Source organism: Anabrus simplex, chromosome 1, assembly GCF_040414725.1.
Source record: "Anabrus simplex isolate iqAnaSimp1 chromosome 1, ASM4041472v1, whole genome shotgun sequence".
NCBI classification, from domain to species: domain Eukaryota; kingdom Metazoa; phylum Arthropoda; class Insecta; order Orthoptera; family Tettigoniidae; genus Anabrus; species Anabrus simplex.
Window position 1 is genome coordinate 661,355,156 of NC_090265.1, and position 20,080 is coordinate 661,375,235.

Sequence of the window (20,080 nt, forward strand, 5' to 3'; positions counted from 1 at the left end):
GGGAACTTAAGTGTGAAGTTAACGTTGGACTTAAGCCCAGCAGACATTGTGAAGTTCAAACAAGCCCCGATTACGTTTTTTGTTGAACGCAGTTGCAGTCAATACACTGTAGATCCGTTCTCAGAGAAAACAGAAAGAGAAAATAGAAAATTTCCTTTTCAGCGATTAAAAGAAAAATTTTAATCCGTTATTTTGACAGCGGAGAATAAAAGATCGTGTGTTCTGGGAAGTTCATATTAAAATGAGAAATGCAACATATTCATGCAGACGTACTTTGTTTAGCTTCATTGAACTGGAATACTGAATGGAAAATATGTTGTTTTATTTTGTAACTCTAAGCCCATATATAATTCCATATTTCAATAAAAACTACTAAATATATATGTACATATTTGATGATGGTGATGATGATGATGATGATATCGTTATTACTTTTGTTGTTATTATTATTGTTGGGCTTTTACGGCCACATTGGACCTCTGCAGTCAATTTCTGTCCGGTCTTCTATAATGTTTTAGTGTTATTCCTCCCTGTTCTTCCAGCATTTCTTCATTCTGTCTGATCTTCGTTGTCGTTCTTCTTCTTCTTCTTCTTCTGAAAATACCCTTTTAGATGTTTCTCTTTTGTCAATGTTTGGTTGGAACCTAATTTTAATATTCTTCAATTTACTTTGTTTGTTTTATTCTTTAAATCCTCCAGTGTTATGTCTAATTATTTCATGTCTTCTTTTATTTCTTTTATACAGACTGGTTGTTGTTTTTGTTTACAAAGCTTCTCCTAAACTTTGCGTATTAATGTGTCTTGAGGTGTTCTCAACAGATGACCAAATAATGATATTCTCTTCTTTCTTATGAAATCCGTTATAGGTTCCATTTCCTGATATACTGTTGCATTTGTGTTGAAACGTCATTCTCCTTCTCTTTGGTACTTCTTATTTATTTTTGAAATTTTATCTATGTTATTCTTTTGCCTTGGTTTACATACTGTTTCATTTCCATAAGTTATTTCAGGTTGGACTACAGTCTTATAATGCTTCAATTTTGTATTTATTGAGAAACATTTCTTGTTGTATGTATTTCTGGTTACATATTTGATTAATTATAATTAATAATTATTACATATACATTCGTTCCCTGGTTCTCTCTCTCCCTTTCACACACTTTTTCGAGTGCGTTACCTAAGCGGTATGAATCGTGGAGTTGTAGGTTTACTTTATGGGAGATGGTGGATTCGAACACCATCTTGGCGGCCGTGGAGATGGTTTTACATGATTTTCCACTTCCCTATGAGGAAAATCTATATATATAAAATAACTTGTCCTGACTGACTGACTGACTGACTGACTGATTCATCATCGCCCAGCCAAAACTACTGGACATAAAGAAATGAAACTTTGGGGATACATTTATATTAAGACGTAGGTGCTCGCTAAGAGAGGATTTTTGGATATTCCTTCGCTAAGGGGGTGAAAAAGGGGGGTGAAATTTTAAAATGAGTGTATCTATATCTCAAAACTTTAAAAGTTTACAGATGTAAAAATTGGTATTTAGAATCTTCTTTAAAAATAAGGAAATACGTATTTTTTTGTTTTCGGAAAATCCCAATAGGAGGGGTGAAAAATGAAAAAGTGGTTGAATGCCTTAAATCAGGATACCGGTACTCATATCTCAGAAACTGAAGATATTACGGACCTGAAAATTAGTACTTTTGATCTATTTTAAAAATAAAGAAACACGTATTTTTTTGTTTTTGGAAAATCCAATTAATGGGAGGGTGAAAAGGGGATGAATTTTTAAAATGAGTGTATCTATATCTCAAAACTTTAAAAGTTTACAGATCTAAAAATTGGTATTTAGAATCTTCATTAAAAATAAAGAATCACGTATTTTTTGTTTTCGGAAAATTCCAATAGGAGGGGTGAAAAGGGGTGAAAAATGGGTTGAATGCCTTTAATGAGGCTACTTATATTTCAGAACCTGAAGACATTACAGACCTGAAAATTGGTATTGGGGATCCACTTTAAAAATAAGGAAACACGTATTTTTTCGTTTTTGGAAAATACAAATAATGGGGGGTGAAAAAGGGGTTGAATTTTTAAAATGAGTGTGTCTATATCTTAAAACTTTAAAAGTTTACAGATGTAAACATTGGTATTTAGAATCTCCTTTAAAAATAAAGGAACACGTATTTTTTCGTTTTCTGTAAATCCCAATAGGAGGGGTGTAAAAGGGTGAATAGTGGGTTGAATGCCTTTAATGAGGATACATATATCTCAGAAACTGAATTTATTACAGAACTGAAAATTTGTATATGGAATCTCCTTTAAAAATAAAGAAACGCGTATTCTCGGAAAATCCAATGAAGGGGGGGGGGTGAAAGAATTCAAAAATTAATTGACTTAATTGTATGAGAATACATACATTTAATAAAAACTAAAGTTGTTACGGACGTGAAAATTGGTATTTTGATCTCCTTTAGAAACAAAGAAAAACGCGTTTTGTGGGGGAAACCATCTTGGGGGGCGGGAGTGGAAAGGAGTTGAAAATTCCTTTCATGAGGACACATAAATCAAAAACTGAAGAAGTTAGAGTCGTGATAATTGCTATTTAGAAGATCCTTTACTATTAAAGAAACAAGTATTTTTTGCCGGAAAATTCACTTAAGTGGGGGGGGGGGGGGGAAGTGTGAAAGGAAGTGAAAAAAGTGAATTATTAGTATGGGTATACTTATATCTCAAAACTGAAGGTAATAGACGTGAATATTGGGGTTTGGAATCTCCTTTAAACATAAAGAAACACGCCTTCTTTTAATTTTTTTTGGGGGGGGGGGGTTAAATAAACTTAACGGCGGTGGGGTGTAAAAGGAGGTGAGATCAATTGATTTTGCTGTTCATAATGTACTTATAAGGAGGCTCCGTTGCTCAGGCGGCAGCGCGCCGGCCTCTCACAGCTGGGTTCCGTGGTTCAAATCCCGGTCACTCCATGTGACATTTGTGCTGGACAAAACGGAGGCGGGACAGGTTTTTCTCCGGATACTTCGGTTTTCCCTGTCATCATTCATTCCAGCAACACTGTCCAATACTTCATTTCATTTGTCATTCATCGATCATTGCCCCAGACGAGTGCTTCGGCAGCCGCCACAATTCCTACTGTCGCCGCTAGCTGGGGCTTTATTCATTCCATTCCTGACCCTGTCGAATGACTGGAAACAGGCTGTATATTTTCGATGTAATTATTCTGATCATAAACCGATCTTTTTTAATCCTTCCTGGGTTCGTTTTCAACAGCCATTTTTTCTTTCGGAGAACGTTCTTAGATTACAGTAGATTCTCCTGGCATATGAATAAAAATTTAAACACATTTGAAATAAACTATAGGAATGAGATTGACCGTCCAATTGTTCACCTCTATAATAAGGCCAATAATGCACGGAAGTATGTCATTCGTATCGCCAGAAATCCCGCACACTTGCCTACGCGCGACAATGGTGCTGGTCACCCGCCAAGTAGCGGTCTTGCATCTTGCTGTGGGGTCAAGAACATCTATAATAATAATAATAATAATAATAATAATAATAATAATAATAATAATAATAATAATAATAATAATACTATTAATATTAATAATAATAATAATAATAATAATAATAATAATAATAATAATAATAATAATAATAATAATCATAATAATAATAATAATGTTCTCGACCGTCGTCAGATGTGCAGACCGCGCTGGAAACGGGTCCTGGACGGGTAATGACTAAGAATTCAGTCCAGCCGCGGGTTCAGTACCGCCAAGGCAACCAAGAGGACACCACGCCGGATCTCCTCAAGGATTTGATCCCTATTAAAAATTCTTATAGGAAAATATGGCAAAGATTTAGGGACTCAACTGACCGGGTGGAATACCTGGACCTAGCCCGGGAAGTACGAAATCAATTGCTGGAAAGAAAGATTGAAAAATGGGTGGAAACTTGCCGTAATCTATTAGAAAACGAGTCAGATCGCGAATCATGGCGGATTCTCTCAGATAACCAGTCAGATCGCGAATTTCGGCGGATTATATATAAAATAATAAGCATTCAATTATAAATTTCAGTATAATACCGTAGCGAAGCACGGGTATCTTGCTAGTATGTAATATATGAAGCCATCTCTTTTCAGTTTGAACTCAATTTATAACTGTTAGGCTCTTAAGACAGCTGAAACTAATTTGAATAATACATTTATATGAACTGTCTGAGAAAGAAAACATATGGTAACAGTATTAAATCTGAAAAAAGGAACAACTTAATTAAAACAGAATTATAGGTTTCGTTCTTGAAAGGACATCACCAGGTTCCAACAAATCACACTCAAACACGTAGAAATGTCTAAACATACTTTTGTGCTAGATTGAGAGAAAAGTGGACTTCATTACGATAACTTCCAGATTTCAAATCCCTATGTATTTAAAAAGAAATAAACACAAATGTGTATGCACTTATCAATATTTGAGCGTGATTTGATAGAATCGGGTGATGTTCATTCTCTTATCATATGTTTTGTTTTTCACAGAGTTTAAATTAATTACTCAAAATTAGTTTCGGCAGACTGAAGAATCTAACAGTTATAAAATAACATATCAGGAAAATGCTAGGACTGTGTTTTAATTGATGCCACTTTCGCTTCCTTTCCAATCCTAGCCATGCCCTATCCCATCCTTCATAAGACCTGTTTGAGTTGGTACGTCGTAGAAAAGTTTGAAAAAAATCAGAGGAAAACTAGCGATGTTCCGCCTAGTCATTTCCCTCACAAAGTGCTTCAAAATAAACACAGGTATTCTACGCATGTACATGAAAAAATGATGATGATTTGTGCCAGCACAGTAGCTGTAACTGTAAGTCTCAAAGGAACGATAACATCGTCAATCTAGTATATAAAAGTAATTCTGCTGCAGGTCTTAGAGTAAAGTTGCTCGTTACACGATGGGGATGAGTTAACAATGAGACAAACCTTCAGTCGGCTGTCACATGCGAAAGCGGTACTGCAGTCCGCATACTGCATTGCCTGTTGTTGCGAATGTTGAGATATCCATTGTGGGGAGTTAATCATTTCAACAGCAAGTGGCTGAATACCACGATATTAATTAACATAGAGATAGGATGAATTCCTAAAATCTTCATTGTGTGTCGTAAATAGAACCAAGAAATCCTTTTAATAGCTCTGTTTTCAGTTACTCAAGTTTGTATGTTAATCCGTCCGAGTAATAACCCCACATGGCACGGAAAAAGTAAAGAAAATCAAGACGGTTTATGCATGAAACATATAGACGAACAAGCACGACTATTATAAGGTATTGTTGTTGTTGTTGTTGTTGTTGTTGTTGTTGTTGTTGTTGTTTGAGTCATCAGTCCATAGACTGGTTTGATGCAGCCCTCCATGCCACCATATCCTGTGCTAACCTTTTCATTTCTACATAACTATTGCATCCTACATCTGCTCTAATCTGCTTGTCATATTCATACCTTGGTCTACCCCTACCATTCTTACCACCTACACTTCCTTCAAAAACCAACTGAAGAAGTCATGGATGTCTTAAGACGTGTTCTATCATTCTATCTCTTTTTCTCGTTAAATTTAGCCAAATCGATCTCCTCTCCCCAATTCGATTCAGTATCTCTTCATTCGTGATTCGATCTATCCATCTCACCTTCAACATTCTTCTGTAACACCACATTTCAAAAGTTTCTGTTCTCTTTCTTTCTGAGCTAGTTATCGTCCAGATTTCACTTCCATACAATTCCACGCTCCACACGAAAGTCTTCAAAAACATCTTTCTAATTCCTATATCAATGTTTGAAGTAAGAAAATTTCTTTTCTTAAGAAAGCTCTTCCTTGCTTGTACTAATCTGCATTGTATGTCCTCCTTACTTCTGCCATCGTTAGTTATTTTACTACCCAAGTAACAATATTTATCTACTTCCTTTAAGACTTCTTTTCCTAATCTAATATTTCCTATCAGGTATTATAGGTAGTTAAAGTTTTTATTAGTTAAAGAAGACGTGTTACGGAGAGCAAATTAGAAAAAAGAATAAGAGGAGGCTTCTTTGTGGATGCATGGACAGGGACCTGAGGAAGAAAAGAAAATGGGGCATGGCATTTTACGGAGCTGAGACATGGACACTGAGCAAGGAGGAAATAAGAACGGAAGCGTTTGAGATGTGGATTAGGAGGAGGAATGAGGGAATAAAATTGGTAGAGAAAGTGAGACATGAAGAGGTACTGATAAGAGTGCGGGGAAGAGATAGAGATATTAGAGGCAAGCAGGAAGAGGAAACACAACTGCATTGGACACTGGATGAGAAGAGATTGTTTACTGATGGATACTATGGAAGGAACGGTCAATGGAAGAGGAAGAAAAAGAAAAATAAGAAGAAGAGGACGGAAAAGATACCATATGGATGATAGTATAAGGATAGGTGCCAATTATGAGAAAACGAAGAGGGTATCAAGTGACAGGATGGCATGGAGAGCTGCCATGTGAAGACCTGCCCTTAGGCAGAACACTAATGATGATGATGATCACCAGCAAAGGAAGAAAGTATTCATATCTAAGACATGTCGATGGCATACTTCTAATACCACGTACCTGATATTGCTCTTCCTATCGATTATTTTTTTAAGACGGGTCACTCCTCTCACCCGTATGTGGATATGCTGCCCATCAGAACAATTTTCGTTGTGTACATTTTCCTATGCGAATGTGTAAAGGAAGATCAACCTTACCACACTGCACTGTAGGAACGTACGTTTGCATGACGTATTTACGCACCCCCTACAGCATAATATATTTAAACTTCATTTTCCTGTACGCATAAACATAGGAAAGTGAGTACAACGAGAATTGTTCTGATGGACTGCATACCATTATTATTAAGAAATACATTGCAAATGGGAAATATCTCGATGACAATGATCACTTACAGTTGTGTGATAATAAAGTTAAAACTTCATTACCCAACAACAACAACAACAATAAAACTACAATAACAAGAGTACAACAAGCAATTCCATGGGATGGAAATATTACAAGAAATATTACTAATTTAACATTCAAAATCCAGCATCGTCATACAAAATTCACATACAACTTAAGTATTTCCAGTGTTTAACACTACGGCTTACAATACTATAGGTTGAGATTACTATTAGCTTAACATTACAACACAGGCATATACAAATTCACACGTACTTGAAACACTATGACACAGTAGATTGAGTGGTCCAATTACTAACAGTTACCTTAGCATTGTAAATACAGCAAGTTCATATAAAATTCACACACACCTTAAATAATTCAGATGCCTTAATACTACAATTTACAGTGGGTTGAGCGTGGAATTAAAATATGACACAATCACATAGAAATGTACACACATTTTACAAAATTCTGGAGTCTATTCTTGATGCATCTTACATTTTCGGGCTCTAAGACAGCTGCAGGCCATCAATTCTACGATTTACAAACTAATATTTACCATACTTAGTTTTCTGCGATCTACTTTTTACTTTATGTGGATGACAGGGCTTTTCTAGTTGACTGTTCAACTCTCCCTAAGCTGGCTTATTCGTGTAGGCATTCATTACACATGGCACATAACCGTGTTCGCTTCCTTCTAGTCCCCAATGTCTGCCACCCTAGTTCTTCTATCATACTTCTTACACTACTTCTAGGATTGAAATCGTTAAGTCGAATCTTGCAGCCTTTCACTTTTTTTTTTTTTTTTTTTCACGATTGGCTTTACGTCGCACCGACACAGATAGGTCTTATGGCGACGATGGGGCAGGAAAGGGCTAGGAGTGGGAAGGAAGCGGCTGTGGCCTTAATTAAGGTACAGCCCCAGCATTTGCCTGGTGTGAAAGGAAACAATGGCAAACCATCTTCAGGGCTGCCGACAGTGGGGCTCGAACCCTGTATCACCTCAAGTTCCTTAAGGAGTCCTGTTTGGTATGGATTCCATACGGCTGCTCCATATTCCAGGACTGGTCTAATGACTGATATATAGCTCTGAGCCTTTGCCTGGGAAATGCTGCTCTTTAGCATCCTCATTACGATGTGTAAGGACTTGTACGCTTTAGAAATTACACTTCGTACGTGGGTGTCCCATTCATATCTAGCTGAGAAACGTGACCAAACTCAAGGGAACTAGGTAGTGTGGAATGTCCGAAAATATATTTTTTTAGGTTCAAAAATTCTCCATTCTTCCCCTATTACACCAATATATAACACACATATACAGAAAACATATTTGAGGTCTTTATTGATATTTGAATGTAACCATGTATACGTCAATTACATGAAACGACACGCCCCCTTTATGTATTCCGGCAATATTTCTTGTTCTATTTCGTGTAACTGAAAGCGGTAAAGTTTGTTTTCCTGGGAGATTCTTCTGTTTGTCAGCTTCAAGAGGCTAAACCTTATGGTGACAACCTTGACATTGTGAAACTGGAATGCGTGGGCCACATTCAAAAACGATTAGGCAGTTGGTTGCGAAAGTTGAAGAGGGACATGAAGGGACAGAAGCTTACTGATGGTAAGGCATTAGGAGGTCCTGGACGACTGACAGACTGTGAAACAAACTTACTGCAGACTTACTTTGGTTTATCAATAAGCAGAAACACCAACAACTTGAAGGCCATGCGTGATGCTGTGTAGGCGTCATTTCTACACGAGTACTCTACTGACGAAACGCCACAGCATGCTCTCTGCCCTAAAGTTCCAGAATCCTGGCGTAAGTACCAGCGATCCCAAATTACTTGGGAACCGTACAGCTATTAACACTCTCTCCCCTATGCAATAACCTATTTACAGGGACCTGAGTAAACCTGAACTCCTGAAGAAATGCTTGCACGGAAGGACTCAAAACCCCAATGAAAGTCTCAATAACTGCATCTGGGAGAGAGATCCAAAATCTGTTTTTGTGGGTCAGCAGGAACTGAATATCGGAGTAAAAGATGCTGTAATTACTTTCAATGACGGAGCTTTGGCTAGGACACTGATGTTACGGGAAATGGGTTTCAATCCGGGAAGAAACTGCCAGGCGAGTCTTCGATGCATTGACAAGGAACGCATATTATTTGCAAATAAAGAAACTGAAGTATGGGCAAAAGAAGCGAGGACCAAACGAAGACAAGAAACATGTGAAAAAGAAGTGTAGGGTAACGAATATGGCCCTGGAAATTTTTATAGTGCTAGGTAAACATTTATAAATTTTGACTGAATCTTTAACCTTAATTTTCTCAAGATTAAAAATATTTGCTATTTTGGACCTTTTTCTTAGGAACCACATGCGTGGTCAAGTTGAAATTTTCTGAAGTTATAGATGCTTACAAACCAAAAGCTATGAAGCGAAATGGAAGTAATCGAAAAAAGTAACAAAATTAAAAATAAAAAAGTGCTCAAATAAAGGTTAAAAGTTATTGACGAAATCAAAAATTCATAAAATCGTAACCAAATGTCTGACAACAATAACATTGCTTCACAAGCTGTGTCAATAACATTAGATTAAGCATTATAGATTTCACCCAATTATCTACTTTAACACCAGAGGAAAAGGTACCAAACTACAGGTATTCTTCTAAAATTTTCAGAATTTCAAATGCTCATTATTTTTCAAATATGAATTCAATTTCTATAATTCATTGCCATGGATGTTGTTGATAACTTGTAAAAATCTCAAGATTCTAGTTGTCATGGTTATCTAATAAACAAGCTTCCATTAAACAGTTGCATTGTTGGCTAATCTACACTACCCGGTTCCCTTAAGGAAAATAATGGATAGGAAGAACATTGTCAGATGCGTAGCGTTATAACTAGGCCATCGATGCGTTACGTGGTGAAAAATATGCAATTCTGCAAGTAATTCTGAAAGGAAAAATTGAAGGGTGCAGAGAAAGCATGAACATCATGCGTTAGAAATTTTCGAGACTGGACGGGGTTAGAAAGGACTAAAGAACTACACCATGTTGATGAAAAGATGAAAGATGAAGGAGTGCACTTAGTACAGATGGCTAACATACAACATACAAGAAGAATAAGAAGGATAAGAAGAAGTTTTGATACAAAGGTCGGATAGAGAATTCGTGTTGTGTTTCTTTCCATACGTCGGCCGAATTTCCGAACATTTACTGCTAGATAGTACTCAGGAAATAGTCAGCAGGTTTGAAGTACAGATAACTTCGAAACTGAAGCAGCTATGAGCAGCTTTATTATTAATGTCGTTGCGTCACATGACGACGTAATAATGGAGATCAAGGGAGCTCGTCAGCAGAGTAATTAATTTACCTGCGAACAGAATTCATTTTCGTTGTGTCACATCCAGTAATTTCACTTCTGCAAAAGCTGTCAATAATTAACACCGTGCTTTGAAACATATCATTCCACTTTCCGTTAAACAAGGATATTTTAATACGCGAGGTGCACAGAACGAAAATAGAGTGTTTTGGTGAAACCTATAGACAGAACATTTACATTGCATTAATTGGATTGCATACTCTTCAGAAGTATATTGTAATGGCTGCTCGTCCACCATAGTTGATTAAGCGTTTAGTTTTTATGCTCAGGGTTGTAGTATCTAGTCATAGTACAGTTAGTTGGCATTTGTGCTTGAATGTAAACAGATTTATGGAAAGGTTAATGGAATCCTTTTCAGGCCAAATTACCAATACCATAGCTTTTAATAAAATGTATGTTTTTACCGTAAAAGTTAGCTTCGTGGTTGGGGTTTCGTCGCTATCAACCTGTATTCAGTGGGATGGTTGGTTTGAAGGCAGCCATGAAGATGGTTTTCCATTTACAACCAGGAAATGTCTGAGACTCTACCTTAATTAAGCCCAGGGCTCTTTTTTTTTTCAGTCGTAGCATTTACGAACCTTGTGTAGCCAGAAGCTTCTATGTGAAAGGGAAAACATATATTTAAACTTGAAGGACTGAAAAGTTGTTTGTATTAACATAATAGCACTACAGTCCTGATGGGCCTTGGCCTATCAAGCAACTGCTCCTCAATCCGAAGACCTCCAGATTATAAGGGGATATGTGATCAGAGCAAAGAATCCTCTCGGCCGTTATTCATGGGTTTCTAGACCAATGCCTCTACCTAACCACCAGTTAGCTCGTCCATTGTAATCACGTAGGCTGAGCAAACTTCGGACCATCCCTCAGATCCAGTTAAAAATCCCTGATCTGGCCGAGAATCGAACCCGCCTCCGGGTGAGAGGCAGGCACGTTACTCATAGACAACGGGGCCGTTTAAATTTAAACAATAATTACTGTAGCACCACCACCACTGATTTTGCTGTTTTCTGGTGTCGGCTAGAACAAATGTATTACTTTCATTGACCTGTCTCAGCCTTATACCCGGCTTTGGAAATATCAGGGTGACAGGTCTGAGTGATGAGGGGCTGCCTCGCCGAAGCAGTAAAGGCGTGCTCGGTTTGCCCGGAAGGACGTGGGTTCGAATCCCCGTCAGGAAGTCGTAAAATTGAAGAAACTCAGCCTACACCAAAAATGAGTACCTGGGGGCAAAGGCGGCCGGGCGTAGAGCTAACCACTCTACCCCTTCAAGTGCCGAGGTTACGTATAGTGTAAGCTTCTTATTCTCAAAATTTTAACTTTTTAGAAATGTAATTTTCCAGTGCTGTTTGGAAAATAAAAACATTAAACATTCAGTTGAATGGGTTTATATGTAATGCAATATAATACCTAAATGAAATCAAATGAGTGGCTTCATGGGGATTTTAAGGAAAATAATCGAAGGCACACTAAACAGAATTAAACAAGACCTTAATTAACACGCTAGCCGGTAAAGGTTTTCCATCCCTGTCCTAGACAGTAACGGCATCTCTCGGGTCAGGGAGATTTGTCGTAGTAGTTCGACTTTCAGAGAGGGTAAGATAGGTGGGGCGGAGGCCTAAATTAGGAACTGTCCCGGCACTCGCCTTAGTGCAAGAGAATAGAATACCACGGAAAACCATTCTTAGGACAGCAGATGAGCCGACCCTGCTACGCGGTATATTATTTAGGCTAGATCTGAGCCTCTTAGGGTGCATGCACCGGTGCATTGAGCGGTGCAAGGTGCATAAGACGACTTTGCTATGTTGACCAGAGTACAGTTCCCCCACTCCTCGATTTCGAGCAATACCTCTCTCTTTCCCTCCGTCTGTTTTGCCCTTCCTCACTCGCTCTGCAGTGCTCCACCATCCGAGCTGAGTTGAGCCGAATGTAACCGAGTCGCCGAGAGCCCAGTCGGATCCATGCACGGTGCACAGAACCTCTGCGCCTCGTTTTGCTCGAGTGAGATTTTGGGCGTTTGAGAGGCCCTGGACTAGATGAAGGAGAATAATGCGTCTGTTTAAGACGAACAATATATGGGGAAGAAATTGATGTAGTTGTAATTTAAAAGAATCAACCTTGGTACCACTCCCTCAATACTTAATAAAGCACGCGACATGCATTGCTTATTCCTACACTTGCCTTTCACCGTAATTCACCTCGGTGAAAAACGCCTATCGTTATCACACACTCGTCAAACGATATAATTACCATGTATGAATCGTTTAGTTGCAAAAACATCTACATTAACTTTTTGTTCAACTGTGGTATTGCTGGGTTTGGTCCTGCCATATAGTCCTCTAATAAGCCTGTGCAGAACACAGTTCATGTTCATATAAATCACGCTGTTGCAAGCGGAAGAAGTTGGGTGTTAGTTTCAAAACCAGCAAAGATACTATTTCACTTGCAAAACCAGATACATATGTATATTACTGCGCTTCACCATCCCGGGTCTAAGAGGCCCGCCGTGCCCTGTCCGTGTACGGAATGAAAACTTTTACCTACCTTTTCTGTGATTTTGTATGGTATGTAGCGTATTTCTGATGGAAACTGGCCGCTCACATGTCCTCCTCGATTTGATCAAGCCAGGCTGCTCTCGTCACTTGCCTGTTACACAGAGTTGTAGTGCTCCTTTTTCCTATTGTGTCATCGCTACTTCGTAGAACATGCCCGTACTATCTCCGATGCGCTTTCTACATTTTTCTGATGTTGATACGGCGCCAAGAATCTTTCTTATTTCAACATTGGTGACATAGTCGAGTCTTGTTAAGCCAGTGGACCACCGCAGCTTTTTCAACCATTGCGTGCAGCATTTTGCTCACATCTGTTGGTTACTGGCCAACATTCAGCTTCGTATTAAGCCACAGGTGTGATCACAGTGCGGTAGGCTTTGGATTCCAGCCGCACAGAAGGGGGTTGTAGTGGGATGTGCCGACCTCTCACTGGTGTCTCACTAATAAATCTAGAAATTACAGGGTGCACACAAATTATTGGAGCGGTTTCAAAAAATTCCTGTTTGTTTATTATTTGCTGTAACATTACAAAGTTACATAGACAGACAGAAAAACTCACAAAGTTTTTTATGAGTGCTCCATGAGTGACTCTACACATATCAACTCTATATTCAGGTTCGTCCCACACTCGACGTAGCATGTCGCTGTCAATTTGACCAAAGGCGTTGATGATACGCCCCACAGTTCTGTTAGATCAGCCGGTAATGGTGGAGTAAAAACTGCTTCTTTCACATAACCCTAGGCGAAAAAGTCGCAAGGGGTGAGGTCAGAAGAGCGTGGAGGCCATGACACGTTCGTGACTCTCCCAAGCTCAATGTTTTCTGTGCCATCTCGAAATTTAAAGTTTACGGCCCCTTCTTCTTCGCTGAAAAATCCATTACAGGGCACATCTACCAGGATATGCTGGAGAATTTGCTCATGCCACAGTTGGAGACCGATAGCATGAGCTTCATCTACCAATAGGATGGTGCTCCACCTCATTTCCATGTTAATGTTCGTGACTTTCTGAACAGCAGACTTCCAGAAAGATGGGTCGGTCGTATCTGGAATGAAGATCACGTCCTCATGTCATGGCCTCTATGCTCTCCTGACCTCACCCCTTGCGAATTCTTCGTACGGGGTTATGTGAAAGACTCAGTTTTTACGCCACCATTACCGGCTGATCTAACAGAACTGCGGGCCTTCATCATCAACGCCTGTGGTGAAATTGACGGCGACACTGGGCAATAATGTTGGTGATTAGGACTGACCGACCCCCACCTCCCCACACAGCGCTTTGTGGATAAGAAAATAAATTGGTTTTCCATTTCAACCACCTGATGTTTTAGTTTCGGGAGACTGAAGAACCTAACAGCTACTAAAAATATCGTCTGAAACTAGAAATTATAAGAAAGTTATTTGTACAATCCCTATTGTTTTTTTCATCTCATTCTTCCCTCTAATTTTTTTACAGAAAAGTACTTAGCGGAAGTACGCGGAAAATGTTCGTTGCGGCTGACCCATTTGTAAAGCGCCACAGCAAGTAATGGAGAAATGTGTAGCACGTGCTGTTAGGAAGGGTAGCAGAAGTACATTTTTTTCCAAGAACATGGACACTGAGGTATGATTCACCCGCTTGCTGCGCGCATTCGTCGGTCCGACACTGTCATTCAGCCAATGTAACTGTTACTTCGTTACTGTGCAATCAAATGTAACATGGAATCTTCCCAGCCTGTCGAACACAAGTTAAACATAAATATTACACTATAACATACTTGAACAAACAAAAACAAAAGCACATAATTAAAAAAATAAAACGACATACTATTAAACAAAGAATGGCTTGTAGACATGACATGGACTTTTGGGCTTATGCCGTGTCAAGAAAAGAAGGTGAAACTCTTCACGTTTCGCAGAGAATTTTGCTCCGTATTTTCAGAAGAAAATCTCGACTCTTCCCTAGGAAGCCTTCTACAATAATGAGGGTTTGAATTTAGGATTGTTTTACCGTTCGAGCTGTAGTGGTACGGTCTTTCGTCACCAGATGGCTCCCTTCATACTGGCACAGCGCTCCATGCGGGAGCTGACGACAGCATGAAGCCCCAGTTAATATGTTCATCACACCGTGTGTGCGTGAGGAGTAACAGAGAGGGCATCAGACAAATCAGGGACGAATTTGGTAGAAGAAATAAATAGAAACGAATAAAATAAAATGCGACGAAACCCACCAGGATAGAACAGAACAGAGCTGAGGAATGAAAAGAAAGTATGTGGAGAAAAACTAGAGGATGATGTGAGACTGTGTGAGTAAAGTTTTGCCCCTCCCTTCCGGGCATAACTGGTGTGGTTTCGTTCTTGATAGAACATCATCAGTTTCTATCAATCACATTCAAATATTTAGAATATTCATGTTTATTTCTGTTTAATACTAGAAACTTTCTGGAGTAGAGACAAAGCAGCACATCATTAAAATAAATTATTTAGGGTAAAACAATCTTAAATTCAAACCCTCATTATTGTAGAAGACTTCCTCGGGAATAGTCGAGATTTTCTTCTGAAGACGTGGAGCAAAATTCTCTGCAAAACGTAAAGCGTTTAACCCTGCTTTTTGACACGGCATAAGCCTAATAGTCCATTTCACGTCTACAAGTACGGGCCGTGAAAGCATCAATGTTGACATGTTCGTTTGGTGCCGGACTGAGTGGCTCAGACTGTTGAGGCGCTGGAATACTGACCTCAACTTGGCAGGTTCGATCCTGGCTCAGACCGGTGGTTATTGAAGGTGCTCATGTACATCAACCTCATACCGGTAGATTTATTGGTACGTAAAAGAAATCCTGCGGCGAAAACCGTAAAAGTAGTTAGTGGGACGTCAAGAAAATAACATTATTATTATTATTATTATTATTATTATTATTATTATTATTCATTTGGTGAAAGTTTTATTGTTTAGTACTCTTATTATCGAACATTAGTTGGTAGATTGTCAATTTTACGTCTCTATCGAAATTTGCTCTGAAAGCATCAAAGCATCAATAACTCACCATTTTATAGCTTGTTCCTTTTCAATGCTGGTGCCTTCCCCCCACAGCCCTTAGACCTGGGTACTTTTTGTTGTCTATAAATTATCGTGTCCTCCACCTTTCCTGATTCCCAACCGCTGCTACTGCTGGGCAGTTTGAAATCGTTGAACAGGTTGAGGACGGGAGTGCCACGGTGCAAGACCAACCTGAAGATGTCTAACATGCTCAACAACTACGATGAGCTCTGCAACTGCCGTACCGGTATCTTATGACAACAGACCATTTGTTTGTCTGCCCCTTGTTAAAGGTTAAATGTTCAAAAGGGGACATTACGACAGCAAAACCTAAAGCCATAACTGTTCCGATTTACAGTTAAAATGTTAGAATCAAACTTGGAACCGAATGAATGAATGAATCAATGAATGACTGAATGAACGAATGAATGAATGGACAGTTGGTGGGGTTTATCTCGGCTTAATCCGGTGGTTTACGAAGGTACAGAGGTACGTCAACAACGTATGTGTAGATTTACCTACACGTAAGAAATTCCCTCGCGCCAAAATTTCACAGTCCATTCGCTTCTCTGGAAATTTTAAAAGCACTTCGTGTGACGTAAAACCAATGGCATTATTAGATCATTAGGCACCAAACAAACTATACTACGCTGCCGATAGTATAAATATATATACATAAATACTATAAATATATTTGTAAATATACAGTACTTGGATGAGTCAGCTGTGCCTTAATTCTTCAGTTGTTAAGCATCCCAACGAACGTCACTGGTGGCGTGATGGTCGATTCTCCTTTGCAGTGCACCAAGCAACAATCGCCTTTAAACACTTACTCAATCATCACCTTTGCAATAACATGTACCGTATGTGACAGGTATTCACAAAATGCATAAAACTGTGATACAGTTATGTAAACCGTATATGCCAATTATAAGCATTCAGTAAGGTATGAAAGGAACGCTAAAAGCGAAGCCATACTGATAGAAAACGTGTGTGAATTTCTGAAGTGGATGTATTTGCCCATCTAGTAGGCTTTCCGGTAAACTACCCGCTGGAGTCACCGTGGTGTCATAGGTTAAATAGTGTGCTGCTAATACAACTGCGTTTGGTAGGTGGGTTCGAATCTCACTTGAGCCTGATAATTTTTATTCGCATCCACAATTCCAATGTATCCGAGTCCCCTCAAGGCATGGTATTTATTAAATCGTTTACCATCCAGGGTTGGTTTTTCCCTCAAACTCAGGGAGGGATCACAACTCTACCACCTCAAGGGCAGTGTTCTGGAGCATGAGACTTTGGGTCGAAGGTTACTACTGGAATGAGGATCAGTACCTTGCCCCGGCGGCTTCACCTGCTTTGCTGAACAGGGACCTTGTGGGAAGATGGGAAGATCGGAAGGGAGTAAATGGGAAGGAAAGGGCCGTGGTCTTAAGTTAGGTACCATCCCGGAATTTTCCTGGAGGAGAATTGGGAAACCATTCAAAACGACTTCGAAAATGACTGAGGTGGGAATCTTGTGCTAGTTGTTTTACGTCGCACCGACACAGATAGGTTTTACGGCGACGATGGGACAGGAAAGGGTTAGGAGTGGGAAGGAAGCGGCCGTGGCCTTAATTAAGGTACAGCCCCAGCATTTGCCTGGTGTGAAAATGGGAAACCACGGAAAACCATTTTCAGGGCTGCCGACAGTGGTGTTCGAACCTACTATCTCCCGAATACTGGATACTGGTCGCACTTAAGCGACTGCAGCTATCGAGCTCGGTGAGGTGGGAATCGAACCCCCCTCTACTCAGTTGTCCTCCCGAGGATGAGTGGACCCCGTTCCAGCCCTCACATCACTTTTCAAATTTCGTGGCAGAACCGGGGCCTCTAGGGGTGGCAGCTAATTATTATGCTAACCGCTAGACCACAGAGACGGACGTAATTGTACATTATATACCTATCATAACAGTGTAAAGCATGTAAGTGTTACACAATGAATATTTCATTCCGTCATGTGCATTGTTTATTGCATGAGAGAGTATTGCAGGAATCTCACCCTTAATTAAAATCTTTATTTGAACTAATTAAAGATGATTGTTGCATTTGTTTCAGGCGCGGTCCGCAGCGAGCGCTGGCAGCCAGCCCTGTTTGGGCCGGCGGCCGCTGAAAACGTGATCGACTCTCGCGTGAAAGCTGGTTGAGTGAAGGGCAACAATGAATGCGGAAGAGATCATTCAAGAGGTCCTGCAGGGCCATCTGACTTCCCCGAAGTGGCCGACCCCACGACTGGTCAAGATCTTCATCGCCTCCACCAGATCAGGTAGGGTGACAACTCTGTAGTGTATAGTGGTAGTATTGAGGAGATGTACAGAATGATGTAAAGTACACACTCTTAATTCTAATTATAAAAAAAGGGTCGACCGTTTCCGTAATCAGTGGCGGGATTAGGAGATGAGAGGGTCAGTCGCTCCTCCACTTTGCGGGCAAAAACTTAAATTTTCGTTCTATTTTAGTGGCGTAGAACTAGGAATTATAGAAGAATATACAAACCCGGTTGTATAATCACCTAATTATTTCCTTTGGTTTCTGTAATTAATTAAAAATTACCTAGCGGTAACACGCACAAATAGAAATTATTATTATTATTATTATTATTATTATTATTATTATTATTATTATTATTATTATTATTATTATTCAATACTGATCTGCATTTAGGCCAGTCGCCCAGGTGGCAGATTCCCTATCTGTTGTTTTCCTAGCCTTATAATTATTATTGTTATTATTATTATTGTTGTTATTATTATTATTATTATTATTATCGTATGGCATTTACAAGCACAATGTGCAAAAATATACAATGAACATATAAGTTAAAGTCGAGAAGTAATTAAACTAGAATGTCCAGCTTCGACAACCAGTCCACTGCACTTGGTGGCGCAGAGCCCGCAAACCGTTCTTAAATGCTGACAGTGGACAGCTCCCAACAACATGAAGCAATGTCTGCTTCTCAGCACCACACTCACACGCAGCACTTTCACAATATCTCCACTTTTTCATCCTATGTCGTCACATGACGTGGACTGTTCTGAAGCGGTTGAGCTTTGAGCACTCATGTCGAGGAAGATCGAAACCTGGCACTTTCTTCGTTGGGTCTTTAATCGCAAAGGCGTTGGTGGGTGGACATTGTTCCCATCGCTGTCTCCCTTCTTCTGTTACACGGAATTTTTCGTGGGAGTGTAGATCAGTCCAGACTGGAATCCCGGATTTTAACCTCATCACAAGTGGATCTCGTAAGGCATTGTGTTACTACAGTATGTGGTAAGGTCTTCTTGAGCAACTGTACTTTCGGTGCCTTTCTCCTCAGATGTGGAGGAGCAATGTTTGCTAAAACAGGCAGCCACTGAGTAGGAGTGGACCTCACTGTACCAGTAAAAACTCTCATGGTTTCATGTGAGGTGTACGTCAATCTCGCGCGAACGTACGGTGTTTTCCCCACACAGGAGCGCGGTACTCACCAGCCGAGTATGCTAGCTATTTGTTTTACGTCGCACCGACGCAGATAGTCTTATGGCGACGATGGGATAGGAAAGGCCTAGGAATGGGAAGGAAGCGGCCGTCGCCTTAAATAAGGTACAGCCCCAGCATTTTCCTGGTGTGAAAATGGGAAACCACGGAAAACCATCTTCAGGACTGCCGACAGTGGGGTTTGAACCCACTATCTCCCGATTACTGGATACTGGCCTCACTTCGAGTACGCTAGAGAAAGTGAAGCAGTGCGAAGAGTATTTGCATCTGCACCCCAGTTGCTGCCCGCTAGTTTATGCAGCAGATTTACTCTTGTACTCAGCTTCTTTGACAGATTCATGCAATGCTGTATGAACGACAAGGATCGATCCATTGTGACACCCAGATATTTTTGGAAGAGTTGTGGGAGACTGTCCGCCTCTGTGGTGTAGTGGTTAACGTGATTAGCTGCCACCCCCGGAGGCCCGGGTTCGATTCCCGGCTATGCCACGAAATTTGAAAAGTGGTATGTGGGCTGGAACGGGGTCCACTCATCCTCGGGAGGTCAACTGAGTAGAGGTGGGTTCGATTCCCACCTCAGCCATCCTGGAAGTGGTTTTCCGTGGTTTCCCACTTCTCCTCCAGGCGAATGCCGGGATGGTACCTAACTTAAGGCCACGGCAGCTTCC

General features: G+C 40.1%; 1 protein-coding gene across 1 annotated transcript in view; it reads left to right on the forward strand.

Moving 5' to 3' along the window:
• LOC136857286 (protein qui-1) overlaps nucleotides 1–20,080 on the forward strand; it is a 2,256,165-nt gene that overhangs the window by 934,074 nt on the left and 1,302,011 nt on the right. The window contains exon 4 of the mRNA XM_068225125.1: nucleotides 17,997–18,204. Coding sequence (XP_068081226.1) covers nucleotides 18,099–18,204 — 106 coding nt within the window. The 5' untranslated portion in view covers nucleotides 17,997–18,098. The remainder of the gene's footprint in view (nucleotides 1–17,996; nucleotides 18,205–20,080) is intronic.